The following is a 27,468-nucleotide window of genomic DNA, read 5'->3' on the forward strand; positions in this document are numbered from 1 at the left end:
ATGTATAGCTGTCACTTACTATGCTGCCATGATAAAACGTTTTCCTAGTTATCTAGAAATACATCATAGAGATGTATGACCCTGTATATACGGGCATCGCTTGTTTGCTGTGCTGTTTTATTGTATCTGCAGATAATGTTTTTTACAAATGGGATGTTTGCGGCAACCTTGCTTCCAGTACATATAATGATACAATTTTCCAGCCATGTGTGCTTATTTCAAATCTCTGTTTCATGTTTTGATAATTCTCAGCTTACCTCAAGCTTTGTCATTATTATGTCATAATAATATTTGGTCAGTAATATCTGGTATTACTGTTTTTGAGTTATCTCTAAGTTATAAGACAGTGAACTTAATAAATGCTGTAAATGTTTTGACTGTTCTACCAACTGTCATTCCCTGTTTCTTCATCTTCTCAGGTGTCTCTATTCTCTGAGACACTAAGAATATTGAAATTAAGAAACATGCCTCAGCAACAAATATAGACATTACCTCAGAGTAAAGGGCAGGAAAAAGATTTTCCAAGCAAATGGACCCAAGAAGCAAGCTGGAGTAGCTATTCTAATATCTAATAAAATAGACTTTCAACCGAAATTAATCAAAAGAGCTGGGGAAGGACACTTCACACACATCAAGAGGAAAAAATCTGCCAAGGTGATGTCTCAAATCTGAACATCTATGCCCCAAATGCAAGGGCACCCACATTTGTAAAAGAAACATTACTAAAGCTTAAATCATGCATCAAACCCCACACATCACTAGTGGAAGACTTCAACACCTCACTTTTCACCAATGGACGGTCATCTAGAGAGAAACTAAACAGAAACTAACAGATGGTATGAATCAAATGGGCTTAACATAGCTACAGAACATTTCACCTAAACCCAAAAGAACATACCTTCTCCTCAGGACCTGACAGAACCTTCTCCAAAACTGGACACAAAGCAAGTCTCAACAGACAAAAGAAAACTGAAATAACCCCTTTTTATCTTATCAGACCACCATGGATTAAAGCTGGACTTCAACAACACCAGAAACAACAGAAAGCCTATAAACCCATGATAACTGAACACTCCCTACTCAATGACCACTGGGTCAAGGAAGAAATAAAGAAAGAAATTAAAGGCTTTTTAGAATTAAATGAAAATGAAGGCACAACATACCCAAACTCACAGGACACAATGAAAGCAGTGATGAGAGGAAAGTTCATCGCACTAAGCACCTTCATATAGAAATTGGAGAGATCTCATGCTAGCGACTTAACAGCACACCTGAAAGCTCTAGAACAAAAAGAAGCAAACACACCCAAGAGGAGTAGATGGCAGGAAATAAACTCAAGACTGAAATAAACAAATTAGAAACAAAGAGAAGAATACAAAGAATTCAATGAAACCAAGAGCTGCTTCTTTGAGAAAAATCAACAAGATAGACAAATTCCTAGCTGAACTAACTAAAAGGCAGAGAGATAGTATTCAATTTAACAGAATCAGAAATGAAAAGGGGGACATAACAACAGATAAAATCCAAAAAATCATTAGGTCTTACTTCAAAAGCCTATATACCACAAAATTGAAAAATCTAATTGAAATGAACAATTTTTCTTGATAGACACCACTTACCAAAGCTAAATCAAGATAAGATAAACAATTTAACTAGGCTGCAACCCCTAAAGGAATAGAAGCAGTCATTAAAAGTTTCCCAACCAAAAAAAGCCCAGGGCCAGATGGTTTTCGCTCAGAATTCTAACCAACTTTCAAAGAAGAGCTAATACCAATACTCCTCAAAATATTCCACAAAATAGAAACAGAAGGAAGATTGCCAAATTCATTTTATGAGGTCACAATCACCCTTATACCTAAACCACACAAAGACTCAACAAAGAAAGAAAATTCAGACCAATTTCCCTTGTGGACACTGATGCAAACGTACTCAATAAAACACTCACAAACTGAATGCAAGAACACATGAAAAACATCATCCACTATGACCAAGTAGGCTTCATCCTAGAGATGCAGGGATGGTTCAACATACGAAAATCCATCAATGTAAAAATAAATAAAATAAAATAAAAAGAAACCCCATCAATGTAATTCACCATATAAACAAACTGAAAGAATACATGACTATCTTATTAGGTGCTGAAAAAGTCTCTGACAAAATCCAACATCCTTTGCTGATAAAAATCTTGGAGAGATCAGGGATACAAGGTACATACCTACACATAATAAAGTTAATACACGGCAAGCCAATAGCCAACATAAAATTAAATGGAGAGAAACTTAACGCAATTCCACTAAAATCAGGGACAAGACTGTCCAAATCTATTCAATATAGCACTTGAAGTCCTACCTAGAGCAATAAGACAACTAAAGGAGATCACGGAGATACAAATTGGAAAGAAAGAAGTCAAAGTATCGCTATTCTCAAATGATATGGTAGTATACATAAGTGAACCCCCAAATTCTATCAGAGAACTCCTACAGCTAATAAACACCCTCAGCAAAATGGCTGGATACAAAATTAACTCAAGAAAAAAATCAATAGCCCTCCTATATACAAATGACAAATGGGCTGAGAAAGAAATTAGGGAAACAACACCTTTCACAAAAGCTACAGATAACATATCTTGGTGTAACTCTAAGCAAGCAAGTGAAAGACTTGTATGACAAGAACTTCAAGTCTTTGAAGAAAGAAAATGAATAAGGTATCAGACTATGGCGAGATCTCCCATGTTCGTGGATTGGTAGGATTAACACAGTAAAAATGGCCATCTTGTCAAAAGCAATCTAAAGATTCAATGCAATTCGCATCAAAATTCCAACACAATTCTGTACAGACCTTGAAAGAACAGTATTCAACTTCATATGGAAAAATAAAAAAAAGAAAACCAGGATAGCTTAAAAATCCTGTACAATAAAAGAACTTCTGGAGGTATCACCAACACTGATTTCAAGCTGAACTCCTGAGCAATTGTAAAACAAAACAAAACAACAACAACAAAAACTGCATGGTATTAGCATAAAAACCGACAGGTTGGTCAATGGAATCGAATTAAAGACCCAGAAGTAAGCTCATGCTTCTACACACTTGATTTCTGACAAAGAAGCCGCTTAGACTTTGGGTAGATCTTATTTCCAAATGTATTAGCTCTAGAGAAGCCCAGCACAGATTTGATGAAAGAGTTTTTTTTTTTTTTCTTAAATTGTAACAACATGGATATGTCAATTAAATTATTTTACAGTTTGCAAAATACCTGTGTTTTCCATAAATTATTTCTAATCCTCACAACAAACTTACAAAGAAGGTATTCTGAGCCCCCTTTTACACTCAACAAACAGGTCAGAAAAGGGACCTGCTCTACCCCAAATCACATAGCAAATATTCAAACAACACTCTAAATCATAACTTCCCAGTACTGTCCAGCCTTCCACAATTCTGTAGTTTCAAAGCGGGCACATTCTGACTGAATGTGGAGGGGTTCATCTGTAACACTAGCAAATAGGAAACTGGGGGACATGAAGATTATGAGTTCAAGGCCAGCCTGGGCAATAGGAGGCTCCCACGCCATGCCATGAAGCCTGGCTGGGGCAGAAGACACCCAGAGGCTCCTGCCCTCCACCACATCATGTGAGCCAGGCCACTATAAGCAAGTATGCAGTGAAGAGATGGGAGAGAAAGAGACGTGGAACGATTTGTGCACTATGGAGAGGCAGAACTGGTGACGTACGTGAGGGTGGTGAGAAACAGCATGATGTGAGTAGTCTGCACTGTCACCTGAGACCATGGTGATGTCCCAGCCCATGCTGACACCAAGGGCCATGTCTGGGTCCCTCGTTCTGTAACAGCAGGAGTCTATGTCAATGCCAGATGTCCATGGCCCATGTTACCACCAACGGCCAAGCAGATGTCCCCGGCCTGGGCTGCTGCCTGGGGCCATGTTGATGTCTGAGAGCTGTGTAAGGTGGCACTCTGGAGAGCCGGTCCTGCTCTCAACAGCTGCAGCATTGAGAAGAGTGCCCTGCACCTCACCTGGGCAGAACAGTAGGGCTGTCCCTGGTGGTGTAGGAAGCCTGAGATGCTGTTTGGTGACATTTTATTTTCAGTGTACAATTTGCCTACCACCATGTTCCTACCATTCACCTACTGCTACTTCGCTCCCTTCATGTTCAATATTAACACAAGGAAAACATCTTTACACCAATAAAGAAAAAGTAGGTTCAACTTTGCTATAGACTTTTGGAGAAGGAAAACATTTTAGAGCAAAAATGGAGAGAGATTGGAGATTCTAAGAAATCTCTTTTTTAAATTGACAATTGTCATAGCTTAGAGGCAGTTTTTAAGTGTTTTTAAAAACGATGGCTTCATTATTTGTTTTCAATTTCTAACATTCCAAAGATGATGTCAAATTAATCTGTTGACAGCTTCACATTAGCTGGAATAAGTACCTAATTTAAAGAGACTCCAAAGGACTCAGGAAGGGTGGTATGAGGGTATATGACTCAGCCAATATGGGTCATACTTTGAGAAGCAAAGCAGAGTTGTGGGCTATTTAGAGGGACAAGCAAATTTAGTCTCTTGTGGAAACAAACTATTTATAGCCATTTCTAAAAAAAGAAAGGAAGGAAGGACGGATGAAGATCTGAAGAAAGTGATATAAAATTCAAGGCTGGCTAGAGGAGAGAGAAAAGCTACCAAGGAAACAAAGAACAGAAAGGCAGGCAAAGGCAGTCGCTATCAGACTCTAATATTAGCCCAGGGGATTATTTATATTCTGTTGCTAAGGAAAACTTGGAGCTTTGGAAAATGAACTTGACTACTACATGACTGTGACAGCTGCCACTTGGCCTGGCATCCCTACAGAGCTATTTGCCAACTGCTGGCCACTTGCCATTTCTGTCCTGAAGTCTGCCAGTCAAGTCATCTGGCTCTAAAGAGTTGGCCCTGTTGTTTCCTACAGTTCCCAGGTCAACTCAAAAATTGGAGGACTGTGATTAGTGCTATATTCTGGACTACTGCAGATCCAAGGCTGGCCTTGGAACAAAGTTTTATTCTGAATGAGTATTATTTTACCTCAAAAGTGGAAAAGTTTTTGTTCTGTTTGTTTGTTTGTTTTTAAGACAGGGTTTCTCTGTGTAGCCTTGGCTATCCTAGACTCCCTTTGTAGACCAGCCTGGCCTCAAACTCAGAGATCCACCTGCCTCTATCCCCGCCCCCCCCCCCGCCCGCAAGTGCTAGGATTATAGGTGTGCGCCACTGGGCCTGGCTAAGTAGTAATATTTCAATAGAGAAAAGGGAGGCCTAACTGATGCCAAGTGAAGACTGTTATCTTAGGCTTCCTCACGCCCATTCACTAAAGCAAGGGGCTTAGCTCCTGCTCCTTCCCATCACGCAAAGAGAATAACAGTTGAATGCACGAGAGCTTTATTAGGCAAGGGGCACTAGTAAATCCAAGACTATGTGCCCCTTAAAAATAATAAATAGTATTATATATTTTGTTGTGAGAAATGTGTTCAAAACCACAAATTAAGCTGGGCATGGCAGCTCACACACAGTTCTGAGGAGGGCTGCCTCAGCTACAGAGTGAGTCCTTGTTAAGAAAACAAAACATGATGTGCCAGGCCTGAAGTTCCAACTACTCCAGAGGATGAGGCATGGAGACCCTAAGCTCTGCCAGGGCTACAGAGCAAGTTTAAGGCCCTGTTTCCCCCACTTACAAAAAAAGTTAACAAAGGCGTAGGCAAAGTGACTCAGCTATAGGGCTTCTCTAGCAGCCACAAGGCCAGGCCCTAGGCTCAATCTCTAGTTACACTGGTCACACAAAGACACAGACACACAGACTTACACACACACAGACAGACATACACACACACACACCTATAAACATAGACATACACACACACATACATACACAGATATACATACACCAGAGAAACACACACAGACATACACACTCACAGACACAGACACGCACACACAGACATGCACACACATACAGAGAACACATACACATACATGCACAAATAAACATACATACACAGACACACACAGAGACAGATATACACACACAGACACACATACACAGAGAGAGACATAGACATATACACATAAACATACATACACAGACACACACAGAGAGACAGATATACACACACAGACACACATACACAGAGAGAGACATAGACATATACACATAAACATACATACATACACACACACATGCATACACAGATACACATACACATAAAGAGACATGCACACAGGTACACATACACAGACATATAGATGCCCATACACAGACATACATACACAAACATACACACACACCACAAACTTTCTAGAGTTCTGAAAACCTTAACAGGCTATGACAATTACCATTGGATGGACATGGTCACCTCCACAGACTAATATCACAAGGAAAACTGGTTCTAGAGCAAATTCCTCTTTGATTATTTTCCTCTTTCCATTCCACTATAACAGTGATGCTTTTTCATTGTGGGGGGAGGGGGAAGCAGAATTCCCCACACCCCTCCAAAACAGTGGTAATATTGCTGTGTTTATTTGGTATCATAACACATCCTTTGCACCTGGCTTTGTTCATTTAACAATATGTCAGTGGTCAACTGAGTCCAGATCCAGTGCCGGAGGGATAAAGCCGACACTGATTGCTGGCCGGTCCTATACACACACACACTATCCCTTCCTCGAAACAAACCCTCAGGGGAGAGCCAGCTGTGACATGGGGTGCTAAGTCCCACTCCCCAGTCTAAGCGCTTCAGTTACCAGACAAATGGAGATTATTTCTGAGCGGTGGCTTTCTACTGCTTAAGTCCCACTGCGGCCTGTTTCTAATCCCCATTTATCCCAACGCTGCTAATTGTTTCAAATTGGACCTGTGAATGAGGCCTTCAAGGCCCCATCATGGTTTCCCTGCAGGAGTCAAAACACTTCCACAATGAGCTGATTATAGAGACAGCCGAAGTTTCAAAAGAGAAGAATTATCACTCGGCATGCTTTTTCAGAAGAAAAATTTAGCTGTTTCAAAACATCTGATGTTTTTTCCCTTTTAGTTCATGCTCATCTAGTGGAGGAAACTAAATGACTTTAATTCTGTAAAGACTTAAATGATACGTTTTATGTGATCAAGTCATTCCCCTACTGAAAATTCTACTATGGCATTCCACAGCGCTGAGAACAGAAGACCAAGTTTCTTAACATACCACAGACAAAAACTGGCTTGATTTGGTTCCTACCTACTTCTCTAGCTCCACAACTTCCAGAGACCATCCAGTGGAATATTAATTTGGGGGTTTCTGCAAGGTAAAAACAACCCTATTGGGGACATGCTACATTCTACGCATTTCCAACCCCTTCTCTGCCCAACGATCACTCTTCTCAGATGGCCAGAGAAGGCTTTTGAATGAGCCTGTTTAACTTCGCTTAATCTACTGTTTTCCCAGTTCATCTCGCTCCGCTCCACTCCCTTCTTCTTCTAAACCTGTTTTCATAGAAGACACTTCCGGAAGTGCTACAGTGATCTCGCCTTTCCCAGCTTCAGGGCTAGGAAGGTTGGTTGTTTCATGAATTTCTTATGTTTCCTCTAAATTATCCCCCTCCGTTGCTACTCATTATGCCCAGTTGCCTTTAGTCACTTCCCAGGCACCGACACAGTCTGATTCAGATTCCCCTCCTTCACATTCTTACAGAAATTTATACATTAACCATGTATGTGTGTGCATGTGTGTATGTGTGTATGTGCACATGAGTGCAGTTACCCTTTGAATCTAAAAAGGACATTAGATCCCACGGAGCTGCCCTTATAAGAGGTTGTAAGCTGCTGGGGACCAAATTTGGGTCCTTTTCCAGAGTAGAAAGTGCTCTTTAACTGCTGAGCCATCTCTCCAGTACCAATTTCTACATTTCTCTTTCATCGAGCTTATAAATTACACGATAGTATTTGATTTGATTGGTTGCCTTCCCAGAACAGATTGTCAGTACTCAAGATCAGGAAACAGGCTCTTTCTCTTTGATGATGTAACTTTAATCTTTTGCCTGGCATGTGGCAGTCTTTCATTAGATGAGGTTAGATGCTCATATGCAAGTCTCCATTTAACAAGACTACTCACTTATAACACTATGTGCCTGTGCCAGGGCTGCGGGCTTTCAAGGGTAAAGGCCTGGCTTCTATGTTAAACTTACAACTTGGGATTCCAAATTCTCTGTGTAGTATTGTTTTCCTCCAATTACTTCTCTTTCCCCACCCAGATCCTTGAGTAGATCCTCTTCCTTTTCATTTCCTGGAGGCAGGGTTTGTAATCTACACTTCTCGTGAGTTGTACAGCTCTTCTAGAGTTCGAGCTTGATATAAGTTCTTGGCTACAAGTCTCAGCTACATATGTCCGACATCACATGTGACAGTGAAAGTCTGAGCCTCTATATCCACAGCGCTACATATAAATATAGCAATAATCTTGGCCACCAACCCTGACAACCTGAGTGCAAGTCCCAGGCCCCACCTGCTGGAAGGAGAGAGGCAACTTCTGTGGGTTGCCCTCTAGCCTCCACACACGTGCATGGCATTCATCTGCTCCCTTTCTACAAATTATTAAGTGTGATAAATAGATTTTAGCACCTTCATTTTTCTCCATCCCCAGTGCAAGCCTGATGTGCCTTATGTGCCTTTCTTCTAAAACAGTTTCCTTACTAGTCACCTCACACTCATTATTACCCATTCTGTCCTATTTCATAGCTTCAGGCAGAGTTGAAAAGCCAGAACCTTAAAAAAAGAAAAAGAACTCAAGATACTTCAAGTTTAAAATTGTCTAGTGGCATATTGCCTACAAAATCCACTACTAGGTATATACCTGAGAAATACGTCCACACAAAAATCTACACGCAAATGTTTATAGAGACATCATTCACCCAAATGTCATCAGTTTATGAACAGGCAAACAACACCGAACGATGGTCTACAAAAAAGGAATAAAGTCCTGATACCTGCCTCAACATGGATGCGCTTCAAAAATGTACTAGAAAGAGGCCAGTCATAAACTCTCATCTTGTTTACATTTATATGAAAGGTTGAAAATAAGAAAAACAGAAAATATTATCGGGGTTGCTTAGATTGTAAAGAACGGGGTATAAAGAGATGAGGGAAATAGGCATTCAATTTCCCTTTTAGGGAATAAGAATGTTCAAAATTCACTGTGCTAACAGTTACACTTATTGGGTCCATATTCTAAAAACCAATGTCTTTGGATGGAGAGATGGCTCAGTGGTTGAGAGCGTTTGCTGATCTTACAGAGGGCCCAGGTTCAGTTCTTAGCACCTACATGATGGCTCCCAACCATCACAATGGCTCCAAGTTCCTCTAAGTCCAGTTCCAAGGATCGAATGCCCTAATTATAGCCTCCACAGGCACCAGACAGGTATGTGATGGACATATGTGCATTCATTCAGGCAAACATTCACACACATAAAATAAATAATTACAAAAATAAACAACCAATCATGCCCCTTTAAATGTGCAATTATATGGTATATTAATTGTGTCTCTATAAAACTGTTGTAGAAATTCTACTGGCTAATTATGGTTTGTAGGATATAAATCCTAAGTCCTCATCACTGGCTGGAAGATGCCTCCTTCCTCCTCCTCATGCCTCATCTTAAGCCACTCTCCCCCATACTTCACTTAGTTATAAACCTTGGAATTTCCTCCAAACAATCTCACTGCTCTTATTACTTACTTACGTCTTTTCAACTGCCACAACTCTGCTTCATCCCTAGGGGCTGGAGAGATGGCTCAGAGGTTAAGAGCACTTGTTGCCCTTGCAAAGGATCCAGGTTCAATTCCCAGTGTTCACATGGTGGTTCACAGCTACCTATAACTCCAGTTCTAGGGGATCCAACACTCTCCTCTGACTTTCTGGGTACCAGGCACATATGTGGTATACATACATATACATGCAGACCAAATGCTCATACACATAAAATAAAATAAATCTTAAATAAAAAGTTTTTCCCCTCGCTGCTACTTATCCCACAGACCTTTGTCTAAGCATCACACTCTTCCTGAGAACCTTCGGGAGTCCCCTAGGGGAAGTGCTCAGGAGCAGATTTCTGTAATACACCATTCATAACTCACACACTACCTCTTTATGGTATAGGCTGAGCATCTCTTAACCAAACTGCTAGGGATCAGAAGCATATTAGATTTTGATTTTTTTTTTTTTCAAAATTTGAGATTAAACATAACGAGTTATTTTGGGCTAAGAAATCCATATCTAAACATAAGATTGCTTTATGTTTCATATGGTGTGTCCCCCACAACATGCTCCTGTATTGAAGACGTGGTCTCCAGCTAATAGGCCCAACAACTGAGCAGTGTGGGATCAGGACGGCTCAGTGTTGCAGACATTCAGAGGTGTGGCTTCATTAGTGGAATTGATCACTGGAGGGACATTCTCAGGAGCTATATTGTTCTAGTCCACGGCCTCTGTTGCTCTCTGCCCTCCTGGTTGCCAGACATGAGCAGCTTTGCTCGTCCATCCCTCCACCATGGTGTTTTACCTCACCAAAGGCACAGAAAAATAAAGCTGCTGGCCATGAACTGCAATTTCTGAAGCATGAGCAATATAAACTGTCCCCCTGTTAAATGGTTTCTCGAAGATGCTTTTCACAGGGTCCAAAACTGACACATCCACCATACACAGAACATGAGGTTATGTTACTCATAAAAATAGTTTTGTATAGGAAGTCAGGTATGGTGGCATATGTAATCCTAGAACTAAGGAGGCTGAGGCAAGAGGTCTGGGCTATATAGTAAGCACCAGACCAGCCAGAAAGACACAGCAAGACCTGTTCTTCAAGAAACACAAACAAAACCAGTTTTGTATATGTGTGGAATTTGGAACCTTTTTCAATTTTCAGATTAATAACGTACACCGTATGTATCACAGAGGTGATTATTAACACTTGTGATCTTTACCAGCACATATGCTTCCTTTAGGTTCGTATCGTATTTGTCTAGTTCACTTATGTACTACTTAGGCTTAATGTGATTCCTGGGAACAGCAGCAACCAAGATTTTGAAAAGAATGAAAGTTAATACATAACAAGTGACCAACAGCTCTTGGTCTAGTGTCATTTCTACTTATTTTCCTCGTGCCAGTCTTTATGTGTATGAATGTTTGGCCTGAATATATGTATGTGAACACTGTGTGTGTCTGGTGCCCGTGGAAGCAGAAGAGGGCCATGGTCCCCTGGGACTGGAGTCAGGGTGGTTGCAAGTCACCATGTGAGTGCTGAGAGTAGAGACTGCCTTCTCTGCGAGAGCAACACACACTGAACCATCTCTCCAGCCCACTTCATGCTCCTCTAAGAGGCACCAAAACCTAGTATTCATGCATCTTGATACAGCATACTTCCAGGTCACTAATGTCTCGTCTTTTTAATTCTTTTGTTTGTTTTATGCAGACAGGGTTCCACTGCTTATCGCTGGCTGGCCTGGAACTCACAGATCTCCTCTGTCTCCCAAGTGCTGAGATTAAAGGTGTCTACCACCCACGCCCAACTAGTTATTAATTCTTATGGCTACTACTTCTTGAGGAAATGTATCCTGGTCGTCCTATTTGTTAAGTAGAAGGTGCTCAGTGGATACCTGAGGACTGACGAAACAGCTGAAACAGAATCAGAATCTGTACTAGGTGCTGTCTTACCTGCTGTAGGTCATGACATCCACAGAGGCAGTGGCTCTCTATGAGTCGCCAATGGATGCAGCAGCTCAATACAGTGTGAAAACAGTATGGCTTCCTCATCTTTGCGAGGATCATCATCTTAATGAGCTAACTTGTTTCACTTCTCTCAGCTTAAGAAACACTGTGGGAGGGGGGTGGGGGGGAGATGTGGGTGTATGGATTTGTGTGAATATGTGCATATTCACAAATAGTTGTGTGTGAGGGGAGGTGTCTTCCTTAACTACCTCTCGACTCTAACTTTTGGAGACAGGGTCTCTCACTGAACCAGGTGGCCATGGATTGGCCATGCTGCCTGTTCAGTGAAGTTCCAAAACTGCCTACTTCTGCCTCCTCCAAGTGGAGATGCTGTGTCTTGCTGTCACCAGGATGGTAATGATCCTCATAATTGCACAAAAACCACTTTACCAGTTGAGTCATATCTCCTGCTCTAAGAAACGTTTGTTACAGTGACTTCTTTTTCAGCTAATGAAAAGACTGCTCTGTAGGTTCTCAAATGAAGCAAATGGCACTTCTCTGCTCAGTAGAGTAAATACACAAGCATTACACATTCAAGACTGGCTTATACTATTTCCTTGGCTAGAAGCCAATTAAAAGAGAACAACTGAGGGCATAGCTCAGCCCTTAAGAGTGACTCAACTCTTAGGAACACTTGCTGCTCCTCCAGAGGACTTGAACTTGAGTCCTAGCACTCATGTCAGGGAGGCTCAAAACCTCCTGTAACTCTTAGCTCCAAGGTATCTGATCCCTTCTTCTGGCCTCCAAGGGCACCAGCATCACACACGGCATGCACGTACACACACAGGCACTCATGTAGGCATGCACTCATGCATGCACACATACACATACAGATGTGTGTTTAAGAAGAGAGGGTAACTATTGGCTCAGAGACCTTTTAGTCCAGATAATTGATTTTTTAATTTTTTGGAAAGAAAAATAACAAGCAAGTGCTATTTTAAATACACATCTTCTCCTTTCTCAAAATGTGTACTTTAGGTTGTCTTCACAATGAACAAAGAACTAAAAAGTTCGGTACTGTATTTTTTAGATAGCATCCTGGCTTCTCACACACACACAGACTGTGAGAAGTAGAAAAATAAGTCAAACTAAAAATCTAAATCTTGATAAAGGTCTGTCTCTTTTTCTAGTCTTAGAAAACCGATACCATAGCCTGAGTCTTCCTTCCACGTATACTGGGTTTTATACGGCTTCAAGCTCAAGATAATGTCAACAGCTCTTTGTTTCATTACACCGTCCACAGTCCCTTAATCCTAACAACTGAAAACTTCTGCTCTTCTACGAATCTGTCTCATGTGGATCGACATCTGCTCTCTCAGAATGTCTCTCTAAAATTGCTGCATGATAGTAACCGTCTGTGCCCCTAGTCTCAGGCAAGCCAAAGCAAGAGGACCAAGGGATCATAGCCAGCCTGGGGAAGCACAGCAAGTCTCAACAACTGCAGGCAAGCGAGCCACAATCCCACATCACCATAAATGCTCATTTCCTTCCTGGTATTCTGCTCACATACGCCCAGCGCTGCTTCTTTGAGCTTTTTATCACAGTATTACTTTGCTGCATGAAGTGATCACAGAAAACTCAGAACAAAACAAAGGCTCTTTCCCTGTGCTTCTCCCCATCACAAAAGGCAAAAATATGCCTGTCAATTATAAGAAAAATAGAAAAAAAAGAGCTCTGACTATACACACAACATAATGTTAAACAGTCAGAAATAAGACCTCCACCACAGGAAAACTCCCAAGCTAAGACATAACCAGACAGTAAAATTAAGACCTATCTGAGCTTGGGTCAAAGGCTTCATACCCATTTTTCTGTCTCTTATCTCACAGCAGAGGCCTGAAAATGCATCAACAACCTTGTACCTTCTCTTCTCTCGGCCTTCCACAGAGGAGTCTATTCCAGTGGAGGAGAACACTGTGGCAGCTGGAACCCCATTGGCAGTGCTTGGTGCAGGGCGGTTGGTGATCACACACAGTGGAGTACTGGAAGAGACACTGTCTGTTGTCTTTTCTGCTGCCGAGTCAGCCTGGGATTTGTAAGGAGTCCTGAAATTAAGGAAGACAGGAGCAAAAGGAGAATGGTCAGGCACAGTGTACAACAGAACCCTGGCCCAGAGAAAGGAGGCATAGGTCTAATGAGAATCTTCTTGCTCAGATTTTGTTTGTTGGTTTGTTAATTCTGAGCTCTTAAATATTGGAACAGTATGATTATACATTTAGTCTGACATCTTCTCCCAAGGACTTAATATTTTATAGGGTTTTTTTTTTTTTTTGCATGAGATTAAAAAACAAACAAACAAAAATCAGCCGTGGCACGAGGCAAGGTAGCGACATACGCAAGAGTGTCTTAAATGACTCATTGCCACCTGACCTCCCTCCACACATGCACAAAGAGACAGGATCTCACCACAGGTGAAAAAGACACTAAAATCACTTACGATATAAAGTCTCCACCTGTCCCTCAATTCTTGGCAGGGGAAGTCTTTGTGGCAGTCCTCAGCCTAGGTTTGATGATGATCATCTTCTTGAATTATCCATTTGAAAAGCATTCTACAACCTCAGCCTATGTGGTTCTCTCTCACCTAGTCCAGCAGCTGCAGTCTTTTTCCTTTTAGTCAGGCACCTAATTCTCTATATTCATAGCTACCTAAGAAACTGAAACAGAAGTCGAGCAGGACTCTATATGTAACCTTAACTACAGACTGCAACAGCAAGCTGTGTAATTAAAGTCACTTATGTGAAAATAAGATCTTTGTTTCTTAACAAAGAGTCAGGAGCAACCATTGGCTCTCCACCCAAAAAGCTATCATTTGTGATGTCACAGCTTGTTGCTGGGGTAACAGAGATCCAAAATTGATACTTGCAGAGATGGGAGAAGCAATGAAAAGCATGAACGTTAAAAATCTGTTTTTCACCTACTCACAATTATTATCAGAAATGTTTACTTCCAAATAATCACATTATTAGGATAAGTAGAAAAGAGGTAATCAAATCATAAAGTCTAAACATGGCATTAAGAAATGCATAAAAATATAACACTTTTGAAGAAAAAAGCTATATCTAAAAATATATAAACTACTTCTCCAGAAGCAATTAAAACCTCAAATAAAGTGATATTTTATGTTCATTTTCTCATCTAAAAAGTTGGAGATAAATAATTTCTTAGATTTATTAGTATACAGGAAGTACTAATTAAATTAACAAGAAGAATGGCCATAAGAAATGTGGGGCCAACCTAGAGAACTGTGTGTACCTGTAACTCTCAATACTAGGAGGCTGGGGCAGGAAGATTCTGTAAACCCAAGAGTTAAGACCAGTCTGGGAAACAGAGTCCACCTCTCCATCAAAAACAGAAACAAAAACATTTGTACTTAACAAAAACTTACTCAAGTTTCTTTGGGGGTTAATGTGCTCTGGCTTTTCTGCATTTTCTTTTTTAAAGACTACTTATTAGTGTGTGTGTGTGTGTGTGTGTGTGTGTGTGTGTGCGCGCGCGCGCGCGCGCGTGCGCACATGTATATGTAAAGAGGTCAAAGGACAACTTTGTGGAGTTGACTCTCTCCTTCCTTTACATGGATTCTGGGGATCAAACTCAGGTTGCCAGGTCTATGCCCCAAGTATCTTTATTTGCTGAGCCATCCTGCTAGACTTGTAATTTGTTAGACTGTTGAAATGGCATAAATTTTACTTTACTTTGCTGTCCAGTAGGACTTTACTATTATTTTGAAACACGCTGTAAGTTCATAAGCAGGCTGCTCAGAGCAGCCAGGAAAGCTCCACAGCAAGAGCAGAAGCCACATAATGGAGCCACATGGTGCTAACACTCAACCTACTTAAAGATCTGATCTCTTCATCTGTAAAATATGGAAAATAATACTGCATCATGCAGAGTTCTCATGATGATGAGACAAAATAATGTATGCACAACACTTAAATAGTGCCCAGAATAAAATATAAGCTCAGTATAAACAAAATGTGACCAAAAGGGTGGGTTTTACATGAGCTAATTTGTATGTAAAACCTGTTTCAGTTCCCTAATGGCTGTGTGATCTGGGCAGATAATTAAGCTTTTGGTTTGCATTCCTCATTTTAAAATACATACAATACTTAATATACCAGAGGGCTACTTATGAAACTATAAATGCCCAAGGCAGGAGTTACCTGACCTTCCTTACCTTACCTTCCTAACAGGTGCCCTATATATTTTTAAGTTATTTTTTATCTTTGAGATTATAATTTTTTTACATTTATTTGCTGTGTGTGGGTCAGGTATTGCACACATGCAGACGTGCTTGTGGAGGTCAGAAGGCAATTTCAGTGCTTTCCTTTGACTATGTGAGATCCAGGGATGTCAGGCTTGATGCAAGGTCCTTTTCCCATGGAGCCATGTCTCCAGCCCTGGGTGCTCTGTATTTGCTAGGGCAACATTGTAGTTACCAAGAATCCACATCTTCCAAGGTCTTCCAGATGCCTGAAATGTCCCAAGAGACATAGCCTAGAGCTAACGTTTCTGAAAATGTCTGTCTTTGTCAGCTTCCCTCTTGTCTGTTACTTCCTACCCAGAATGCAGCCAGCATGGTGAGAGCTCCAGCAGTCATTCTGCACAGTGAGGCAAGCCTCAGAAACAGAATCCACGGTGTAAAGAAAAAGCTCTGGCTCTTTTAATGACTTTGGAGTTATTGTGCTGGCCTTGTTTCTGGGATTTCTTACTTTTAAGAAAAAAGAAGCCTTATCACACTTACAGCAATATTATAGGAATTTATTGCTACATGTGAATAAACCAAGTCCTAGCGCACAGATGCATTTTGCAGAGAAACTAGTCCAGTGCCTGCCACAAAGTAGGGTTCAACGAAAACTTCCCCAGTTTCATCTATGTGAGCCCCTCACTGCTGTGTGTTGAACCCAGGGCCTTAGGCATGCTAAGCAAGTGCTAACCACCAAGTCAAGCTTCCATCTTCCTGTCTGGATTCTTCACCTTTAGTGACAGTATACAGAATGCCAATGTAGCTGTACTATTATAGGAATCTAATAAATTTCTATGCAACTATACATGCCATTATTAGAATCACAAGCCTGAAATTTCCACATAATTATTCCAGTATTAATGACAATGCATTATAAAATACTGCTTTCTAACCAAATTAATGATGACTATTTGGTTCATGGAAAGAAATCTAGTAAACAGGTAAACATCAACCAAGCACCACCATAACAGGTGTTCTAGCAACAACCCTATCAAAACAGCCTCCTCCAACACCCAGGACAGGGTAAAAACCTGTACTGCAAAGTGCAACTAATGGCTGGGAAAATGCTCTGGTGAAGAGCATGCAACGCTCATGCAGAAGACCCTGGTTTCGTTTTCAGTGCCTACTACAGGCGGCTCACAACCACCAGACAATGCAGTTACAAGAGGTCTGGTACCCTTTTTTGGCCTCATCAGGCACTGTACACATGTGGTACACATACAGACAAGCAGGCACACACACACACACACACACACATATATTAAGTGTGTGTGTGAGGGTGTCAGCCGAGTGTGGTGGTACTTGTCTAATCCCAGCATTTATGAGGCAGATCTCTCAGTTCAAAGCTAACCTGGCTTACTTAGTGACGCTGAAGCCATCCAGGCCTACATTGTGAGGCCCAGCTTCCAAATAAACCAAATAAACAAAGCATAAAGGAACTGAAGTTCTGTTGTGCTTTCACAATGACACTCTGCCATGGTACCTTTAAATGAATGGAAAAACCAGAAAGATCTGCTCCCAGAACAGTTTCTGCAAACACAAACCTCTCTCTTCTCATAGTGTTCCCAAATGGATACTAATTAGCATTCCTCCGAAGACTGTAAGGAGGTTTTTGGAACATGAATTAGCTTTTCATCTAATCTGAGTTTGTATGTCGTCTTCCAAATGACTAAATGCATAAGATTTTTACTAGAACATTAGTATATAAAATAAAGCAGAAGTTTTAATACATAATTCACCATCATGGGTCTGACTCTAAAACTGTAATCACAACCGGAAAAGTGGCTGAGAACGGAAAGCAATTCATGCTACACTGACCCTGGAACATCAAGACAATGGTGTGAATCCAGTTTTATTCAATAAGCAACTGTTGGCCAGGAAGTCAACACAAAAGTATCTTCATTAAATTCTGGGGTTTAAACTTGCTCCTATACTGACTGACAAAGCCTCTTTGCATCAAATCTTGTTTGTGTTTCCAAAAGCGTTAACTGTGACGATGCAACTCGAATGGCTCCCGAGAAGCCTTACCTGACATGTTGCACAGGTGCAGTAGTGTTTGTACTGACTGGTGCAGGGCAAGAAGAGGCAGGTTGCCACTGGCTGCCCCGAGAGGTAGATGAACCAATGGTAATGGGTGAGGTAGCAGGAGATGAATTGCGATTGGCTGAAATGTAGGGACTGGTGGGGTCACTACTTTTACCAAATGAAGCACTGCAAAACAGCACATGGTCACTTTCTTCAGGACATGCTGCTCACCCACCATTTCCCAACACCACCTTCCCACCCAGATTGTGCACATGAAAGGAAGGTAGGCCAAAGAGATGGCATGGCAACCAGGAAGTGCAGAGCTAACTCCAGCCAGAGCTGGGGCTCCAGCAGCAAGCAGGCAATCATCCAAGAGTGAGGAAGTCATCACTCTTTGAAGGATGATTTTTTTTTTTAAATTTTATCATCCAAAAGAATAGAGGAGGAGAGGTGGCATTCAACAAGAGAAAGCAAGAAAACAGAGTACATGACAAGAGACTATTATTAGAAGAAGAAAAAAAATCCCCACAGACCTAAGGCCCCAAATCATGCAACACAACCACCTACACGACAGAGAAGTAATGCTGCAAAGCCAGAAGACCCAAGAATTGGGGAGGTCTAAAACTTAAAACAAAAAAGTAAAGGAGAGAAGGGAGCTACGTGGGGGGGAAAATGGCCTGAGAGCTGCAGTCATTTAGCTTAAAGAAAAACGTCTTAGGGAGGATTTAAACTTTTAAGCCTACAAAATAATAAGTGGGGAGGGGGGGAAGGCAAGCGGTTTTGTTTGTTTTCATCTGAAGACAGTAAGGACTACCTCAACTGCAGCAAAACATTATTTGGGTTAGGAGTGTGTAATGGTGCTTTCTGACTGTAATAGCATTGAAACACTAGTTGGGGTGGTGGGGACACGCGATGACAAAAGCTGTGAAAACGTCACTAGAAAAGAGGCATTTTACTGGGCTGTACAAGACTAGTTCCTGGCTGAATACGAGAGATGATACAGAGAAAGTGAAGAAGACCAAAGCTCGGCACAGCAGGGGATGAGGGATCCCTCCTTGCACGTTCTTTTCAAACGGTGATGCCATACAAATCTCTCTTCTTGGGAAAATCACTGTAGGGTCACAGAAAATGAGCACTGGAAATCTAAGACATCAAGTAAATTATAGCTCTTTTCCCAAAAAGTGCTCATGTAATTAAGCACAATTTGCAGTCCTCTTTTGTGTTCACTATAATGTTATCCAAACTACATCAAACCAAAGCCATTCATTCAAACCCATCTGCTGACAGTTTGGGTCATGAACATCAGCAACCTCATGCCCAAAGAACTCCACGCATGGAAACTAAATTGAAATTTTCTATTTCCTACCTCGAGAACTTAATTCTCTTAGAAAAGTTTTCTTGGATATTGGATTTGATTGTAAGAAATAGTAATGTATCTTGGTGAATCAAGGTATTTCTCTGTAAGAGAAATAGGTGACACGCTCAAAAAACTCCAAACACTTGATTTGTATAATAGTCGGTAGGCTTGGCTGTAGCTCAGTTGGTAGTATGCTTGCCCTGCCTGGCGTGCAGAAGGCCCTGCCTGGCGTGCAGAAGGCCCTGCCTGGTGTGCAGAAGGCCCTGCCTGGCGTGCAGAAGGCCCTGGGTCAATTCCTAGTCTCATAAATGTGTTGTAGTGACATGTGCCTGCAGTCTCAGCACTTAGGATGTGGAGTCAGGTAGATCAAAATTCCAAGGTTACTTTAGGCTACACACAGAGTTCAAGGTCATCTTAGGCTCCATGAGGCCCTGCCTATATAAATACACAAAATAAAATAGCCATTGAGATCACTGAACTGGGCTTGTATACTTCCAAGTCAAGACCTTTCTGAGGATGTCCCTATAGAACTGAAGTATTAGAGGCAGCGCTGTCTGTGTCCATTAGAGCTTATTCCCCATGTTCCAGCATTGACTACCTGTCAGGTAGAAATTGTTTTGACGACAGACAACTAATCTGCTCTCATAGCCTTAGCCAAAGCCTCACGATGAAGGCAGGAGGCGGCAGCTGGAAGGGTTAAAAGTGGAAGTGAAGAAAGAATTCAGAGTAAGCAATGAAAAACAGATTCTTCTACATCAGCAGCAAAATCCAAATGAAAATATTATTAAGTGTCTCTTGTGGCTGAATGGTTCTGGCAGAGGTGCTGTGCTTGCCGGCTAGCTTGTGCAAGCAGAGAAAACAAGTGCAGGAAAGAGAGTACAGATGAGACCAAAGGAACCATGTACCTTCTCTGCACACCAAACTCGCGAGTTGCACATCTTGATGGATCTGAGGGCCAGTAAAGTCATAGAAGAACAAAAACAACTCAAGTCCCTAAAGTAACAGGCTCAATATGAAATGTCTTAAATCCAACAGAAAACTACTCCCATTTCCCACTCCTCACCACCCTGCCGTGCCCCTCCCACTCTCACCCCCAAGCATAATTGGTGATGAAAACTACTCTAGTTTTAGAAGAGGGAAAGCCAAGACTAGGCAAGAGTGTATAAATTCCATCTTCCCCAGAGATCTCTAGATGCCACTTTAGACTGAAATTTTAATAGGGCCAAGAGGGAGGGTTGTAAAGTTGGGTCTGTGGTGGGGACTGGAATCAGTTTACTGTAACTCAGTTATTAAGAGAACAATTAATTTTAAATTAGTGAAAATGTTGATCCCAAGAAATCTAAAAGCCATTCATTTCTGTGGTGCTACCTGGATATAAAAAGCATGCAACCGTTACCCATATTCCTATGATCAGAGCGAAGGATGACCGCCTCCCACCCCTCTGCAGCTGGTACCTTTTCAAGTATGTTGACACATAGGTGGGAGGAGCAGCTGTCTGCGGGGTTTCACTTCCCTTTGCTTCATCCCTCCATAGCTGCCTGGTGTGGGAGCCACTTCTCACTAGATTAACAGCTGACTCTCTGTAGAGGCAGGAAAGACAAGACAGCAAAACACTCATTCCTACCAACAATTTGGACTGTAAACAGAGAAAAAAAGCCAGAGGAAAACTGAACCAGCTAAAGAAGCAGGCACATTTTCCCAGTGATCCTCTTTTCTATACCTGTTTCCTATACTAATTTTGCCTTTCTTCTATCAACATGAAAGCCAACTCATTCCAACAGGTAGCGAATTATACCTCCCATCAAAGGCCCCTCACCCTTTTGTGATGAGGGACTTTTTTTTGTGTCATTTGTTACTCTCACTTAAGAAGCACCTTGTACTAGTGCCCAGGGGCAGGGTGCAAAAGAGTCAATGAGGTTACTACAGAAGTAAGGGTGCTGCTGGGTGCCTCCTTAGCACTGCAGTAAGAAGATATCCAGAAGGGGCTGGGGTAGGCCTTTTGCACTCACAAGAACTTGGGGTCTTTGCTGTAGAGGCTGTAGGCTCAGTGAAAGCCCTCTTGAGCTTTAATGTCTATTTGAATCACCGAGGAAATTCTGCTAAAGTTCAGATTGTGGTTCAGCACCTCTGAGCCACAGCCTGAAGTGCAGTTCCAACAGGCTTCCAGATGGTGCCTGCTGGAATAGCATAGCATGCCTTCAGAAAAAGAGGGTCTCGTTTGGGTATGCCTTGAAATGTAACAATATTTTAAAATCTCCATTATTCATTTGAATTGATGAAGAAGGCATTAGATTTTTACTTCCTTACAAATTAGAAGCTACCATTTCAAGTAAACAATCTATTCAATGTTTTGTTTAATATGTGGTATGCAGTATGCCAGGGATGGCAGAGTGGCTTGAGAAACAAAAACAGACATGGGTTGCCTTTACAGAGCTTACGGGGGTACTAAAATGCATACTCGGAAGGGTCAGGGGCCTACAGACAGTGATTTCTAAACTGGAGTTACAATTTAAAGGGTGAAGAACTGGCAGAGAGAGAGAGAGAGTAAAGGTTGGGAGGTATTCTGAGCGGAAGGACAAGCAATCCATAATGCACTGAAAACACCTGTGGGGAAAGCAGAAGAATAGCCAGATCCCCGAGCCCCGAGGTACTGAATGAAACCATCTTCTGGCATGTACTGTGATTACCTGTTCTCCTTCTCTTCAATGTCACTTGTGCTGCTGAGCCGCCGGGGTGCTAGCGTACTAAAATAGCTTTTGTTTTCTTTTTCCTATAAAACAAAAGCATGTAAAATGCGATAAAGGTTGAACACTGACATAGCATAAAACATTTTTGGTAAAAAAAGCAGGACTCTGCTAGGCATAGTGGCACTCGTGTAATCCCAGCCCATGGGGCATATAAACAGGAAGATTTAATTAAGTTCAGGACCAGCCAAGGCTGCAACACTAAGATTTGCCTTAACTCTCAAGTGGGGGTGTGGGTGGGTGGGAGGAGTGGGACTTACGGGAGTTACACATTATCATGTCCGGAGTCATCCTTAATTCTATCTCAAGTGGTATTACGAAAGGTTAGCTTTCAAAAGTTTATTCCTACCTTTCCTTCATCAAAATCCTACAACGGAGGGAAATAATTCTCAAGAGGAAAGTCAGAGCGCTCCAGTGAAGGAAACAGCACAGCGTACACAAAGAGCAGCTCTGAGGGGAGCGAGAAGGGGCCTGAGAAGCCACAAGCAGCTCCACATAGCTAGCACCCTGCATACAACAGTCACATTCAGTCTCCAGCTATTTTTTCCTTGAAATGCAACTTCTTTGGGGACACATGCAACAAAACACCTCACCCACGTGCTAGCCCTCATCCCTTCAAGTTACCTCCAGAAAAGCAAGACAGTAAGAGGGCTGTGGTAACAAGGAAGACCCCAGAGAAGAACGCTAACTGAGCCCAGTAAACCTAGAACCAAATTCTCCTTTGATGAGTAGAATGGAGAACTGTTTGTGAAGTCAGCCTAATCATATAGTTCTATAAATGAAAAATAGGTTAAAACACTCTACTAGGCAGGGTATGGCAGTATACAGCTGGAATTCCAGCTCTTGGAAGGCGGATGCCATACAGCAAGGTCCAGGCCAACCTGTCTTGTTTTTTAACAACCAACCAACCAACCAACCACCAAGTGCTAATGTGTCCAGCTGCATTCAAGGTCAAGGTTCAACTTTGCTTCTAAGCACCCAAACAGTAAGTTTCCTGGTACTCATTGAGAAGGACCATTTGGACCATGTTCCCCTTTCTCTGAGTCATTGTTTTGCTCTAGATTAGAAAGTATGAAAGAATGAACATAAGAAAAGCCAAAAGGGAAACCTATTTTCCTGTGTGTGAAGAATGCTCTCTCTGTATGTACACCTGCAGGCCGGAAAGAGGGCATCAGATCTCAATATAGACCTTGTGGTTGCTGGGAATTGAACTTAGGACCTCTGGAAAAGCAGACAGTGCTCTTAACTGCTCTTAACTGCTGAGCCATCTCTCTAGCCCCCAGGAAAAGCTGTGTTTAAGGATTTCTTTTTTTTTTTTTGCCAACTCATTTTTTTTTTTTTTTTTTTTTTTTTTTTGGTTTTTCGAGATAGGGGTTTCTCTGTGTAGCCTTGGCCATCCTGTACTCACTTTGTAGACCAGGCTAGCCTCAAACTCACAGTGATCCGCCTGCCTCTGCCTCCCGAGTGCTGGGATTAAAGGCGTGCGCCACCACGCCGGGCTCATGGCCAATTCATTTTTAAAGACACCAAATGCCTTATACCAAAAGCCCCTCATCCTTTTGTAAGGAGGAATTACTTTTGTTCTCCATTTCAAAAACATCTTCATAGTCTGTACTCAGTGACTTCATAGTCTACTCAGTGACTAGCAAAAACTTCCATCTGTAGTCACCACTGGTTTTCAGAGAACACTGCCCTGGAATGCCCTGCATGCACCCTCCCCTCCCCCAGTGCACCTTATCCTTGCCATCCAGCAAAGCAGAGATCCGAGGGCTTGATGAGGAACGGTAGATGGAAGAACCTCGGTCCCTAACGGCGTCCCTGGAATTGGCCACTTCACTCAGCATATTGTGACTGCCAGTTTTCCTGAGTCCCAGTCTCCACGAAGAAGGAGATTCGTCCTTGGGCTCTTCTGTCTTGTTGAAAAGACTGGACAACTATCAGGGAAGAAAAAGGAAGGGAAAACAGTGCTGGGAATCTATTCTGCATTGCCCTGCTTGCTTTTCCCCACCTGAGGAAGCTCGGCGGAGCAGCCTGGGATGCACTAGAACAAGCCCCTGGCAGGCTTGCGGCCCTGTGCCCACTCACTTGGCCGGTGCTAGCTGCGCTTCTTCAGAAGCCAGCAGTGAACTTCAATTCTTAGTGCTGCTGCCCACAGACCTGCTCTGAGAAAGGAAGACTTTTGATGTCCTTGTGACCCAGCAGTCCCTGAGCACCAGGAAACTGCATTCTGGTCAGTGATTCATTTTCTCTTGACTTCTGGGTACCTGAAAATAAACTACTTTTCTTCTTTATGTCTCAATGTGCTTTATCTATAAAACTCTGGTAATGAGCTCAATTCTTCCCTCTAATACAGTCAGAAAAAACAGGATGAGCTAATGCATAAATATATACGAAGGCAGCGCTCTTTCACATGATGAGCTAATTGTTTCCTCTTATTGAAAACAGACTTTTTCTTTACATAATATAACATGATTACAGTTTCCCTTTCATCTATACTCAAAGCTCCTCTTGACCTCCCTGCCTTCTGGATCCCTCCCTTTTTATCTCATTAGTAAACAAATAATCTCCTAAGGGATAATAATAAAGTATAATATAATAAAACAAAACTAACATATCAGGATTGGACAACACGAACACAAGGAGAAGACCCAAGAGTAGGTGCAGGAAACAGAGACCCACTAGTTTGCACACTCAGGGGCCCCATAAAAACACTAAACTGGCATATATTCCCAATAGACCTGGTTCAGACCAGTGTAAGCCCTGTGCATGCTGCCTTGGTCTCTGTGAGTTCATATGAGCTTTCATGATATAGATTTAAAAGAGCCTTGTGCCCTTGGTGCCCTCCACTCCTTCCCTGCTGGCTCCTTACACTCTTTCTGCCTCCTCTTCCACAACGTTCCCTGAGTCCTGGGGGGTGGGGAGGGGGATGTGAGGGAAACAATATCACTTAGGGCTGAGTGTTTCAAGGTCTCTCATGTGTGAGTTAATTTTAAGTTAATACTAATGGCAATTCCACAAAATTCTAATTATTTGATATTAAGCAGCAATTTCAAAGAATTTGACAGTTTTATTGAACAAGAAAATATAAAAGGTAAAGTGCTTAGGGCTGAGAAGAGCGCCATCTTTCTTACTCTGCCTAGATAGAACACCTTTCAAAGAGAGTAGAAGCTCACCATTGCCACAATTTCATTAAGGATTTCTAGTATCAGCCAGGTGAGGTGGTGCAGGCCTTTAATCCCAGCACTCGGGAGGCAGAGGCAGGTAGATCTCTGAGTTCAAGGCCAGCCTGGTCTACAAAGCAAGTCCAGGACAGTCAGGGCTATTGCACAGAGAAGCTCTGTCTCAAAAAACTAAAAAAAAAAAAAAAAAAAAAAAAAAAAAAAAAAAGGATTTCTAGTATCAAAAAGGAAGCTTCAGTTTGGCATGGTGACACATGCCTATAGCTTCAGCTTTAGAAGGTGAAAGTACGTACATCATGGACAGACTCAGCTACATAGTAAGCTTGAGGCCAGCATGGCCGATGGCCACATAACCCCGTCTCAAAACCACAGAAAAGGAAAAGAAAGTTTCCAGCAAGATGCAGCTCAGTGGTACTATGTTTGTCTAGCATGTTCAAGACCCTAAGTTCTAGCATCAGCATCAAAACACAAAAAACAACAAAAAAAACCAACAAAACAACAAAAAACCCCACAAAAACCAAAAAACTTCATGGCCAATGCAGGGAAACTGGCTGGAGATATGGTGCTTGCTTAGCACATACAAGACATACACATACCAGGTTCAATCCCAAATACTGCAAAAACAAAAACGGATAAGGCAGGGAAACATCATAGGCTAGCCAGAAACCAGGCTAGGGTCTTTAGGGTATAACTGGTCTTTCAGATGCCAGGAATCAAGGAATCAGTCCCTTTCCTAGGGTCTAGGGATCTTGTCATCAATCATCTGGATATACACATTTTTGAGTCTCTTCCTTTTTACAAGCCATCATGATTCTAATGGGAATCCTTCCTCCTTTCCCAGAACTATTTTAGCAAAATAGCAGAAGTACATGTGTGTTGGAGGAAGGTCCAATTTTGTTTTCAAACCCTCATTTCAGTGCCTTGAGATCTGGTTGCCGCCCTGCAATGTGCATTGTTAGGAATGCTGAGCTATCTCCTATAACCATATGATTATAAGGCATGTTCCACAATTATCTCTGATTGGCTAAATAAAGATGGTGAAGCCTACGACTGGGTAGAGGAGAAGGAATCAGAGTTTAGGTGCACAGGCTTGGGTTTGAGAACAGAGAGGAGCTGCGAAGATGCAGCAGGAGAACAGGAAGCCAGAGAGAAAGGGCTGCCATGATGCAGGATGGCGAGGTGCATGCGACTGTGAGGACATACTGAGGGAGCAGAAGCCACCCTGGGAGCCATCGGATTGGCAATTGATTGGCTCTTGTGTGGGTTTTAAAGGTACTAGGATTAGAATAGCTCAGAATCTGCCCAGCATAGAGCTTCTTTCTGTGTCAGTCATTGGGAAACTAGCTGGTTAAAGAAAACTGCTACTGTAATAATTTACTGTATTAAGTAATATAAAAAGAATAATTATTCTTTCTGTGCATGTATTGTATTTAAGTTGATATTGTTCTTTTATAAAAAGTAGCAAGTAAGCCGGGCGTGGTGGCGCACGCCTTTAATCCCAGCACTCGGGAGGCAGAGGCAGGCGGATCGCTGTGAGTTCGAGGCCAGCCTGGTCTACAAAGTGAGTCCAGGATGGCCAAGGCTACGCAGAGAAACCCTGTCTCGAAAAACAAAAAAACAAAACAAACAAACAAACAAACAAAAAAAGTAGGAAGTACAGTAGTGCCAGCATCTGAAGTGTAAGCAAACAGCTGGATAGTGAGCAAGAACGGCACTGTCTACGCCTGACTAATGACTCACAATGATGCTTCTAAAAATAAATAAGGTCTGGCTGGGCTTTGCTTCATTTCCACTAAGGTGGCCAGTTAAACTTCTAAGGCGTCGGCAGTGGCAATGCACGTCTTTAGGCAGAGGCAGCTGAATCTCTGAGTTTAAGGCCAGCCTGGTCTACAGAGTGAGTTTTAGGACTGTCAAGGCTGCACAGAGAAACCTTGTCTCAAAAAAACAAAACAAAACAAAAAACCCTCTAAGGCCAGAGAGTTTTTCCTAACTGCCCATTCCAAATGCCTCAAACCAACTCTGACTCTGCCAGAATCGTAGGCCTACATAAAATTGTCGCAGGAGCGTCTGCCATTTAGACAAGTCCTTCTTCTCCCACTCTTGCCCATCATATAGGGCAACATGAGAAGTGTTCATGAGAAGTAAAAAAGAC

General features: G+C 42.0%; 1 protein-coding gene across 4 annotated transcripts in view; it reads right to left on the reverse strand.

Moving 5' to 3' along the window:
• Nucleotides 1-27,468, reverse strand: part of Ppp1r12b (protein phosphatase 1 regulatory subunit 12B) — a 202,791-nt gene that overhangs the window by 97,508 nt on the left and 77,815 nt on the right. Inside the window, exons 10-14 of one of the 4 annotated variants that reach the window (XM_051147458.1) lie at nucleotides 23,871-24,071; nucleotides 22,081-22,163; nucleotides 20,848-20,973; nucleotides 18,040-18,222; nucleotides 13,631-13,813 (exon numbers count right to left, since the gene is read on the reverse strand). In XM_051147458.1, coding sequence (XP_051003415.1) covers nucleotides 13,631-13,813; nucleotides 18,040-18,222; nucleotides 20,848-20,973; nucleotides 22,081-22,163; nucleotides 23,871-24,071 — 776 coding nt within the window. Of the gene's footprint in view, nucleotides 1-13,630; nucleotides 13,814-18,039; nucleotides 18,223-20,298; nucleotides 20,358-20,847; nucleotides 20,974-22,080; nucleotides 22,164-23,870; nucleotides 24,072-27,468 lie in introns of those variants that run through there. The other 3 variants (XM_051147459.1, XM_051147454.1, XM_051147455.1) reach the window with 3 other exon arrangements.

This window comes from Acomys russatus, chromosome 6 (assembly GCF_903995435.1).
Source record: "Acomys russatus chromosome 6, mAcoRus1.1, whole genome shotgun sequence".
Classification (NCBI taxonomy): Eukaryota; Metazoa; Chordata; class Mammalia; order Rodentia; family Muridae; genus Acomys; species Acomys russatus.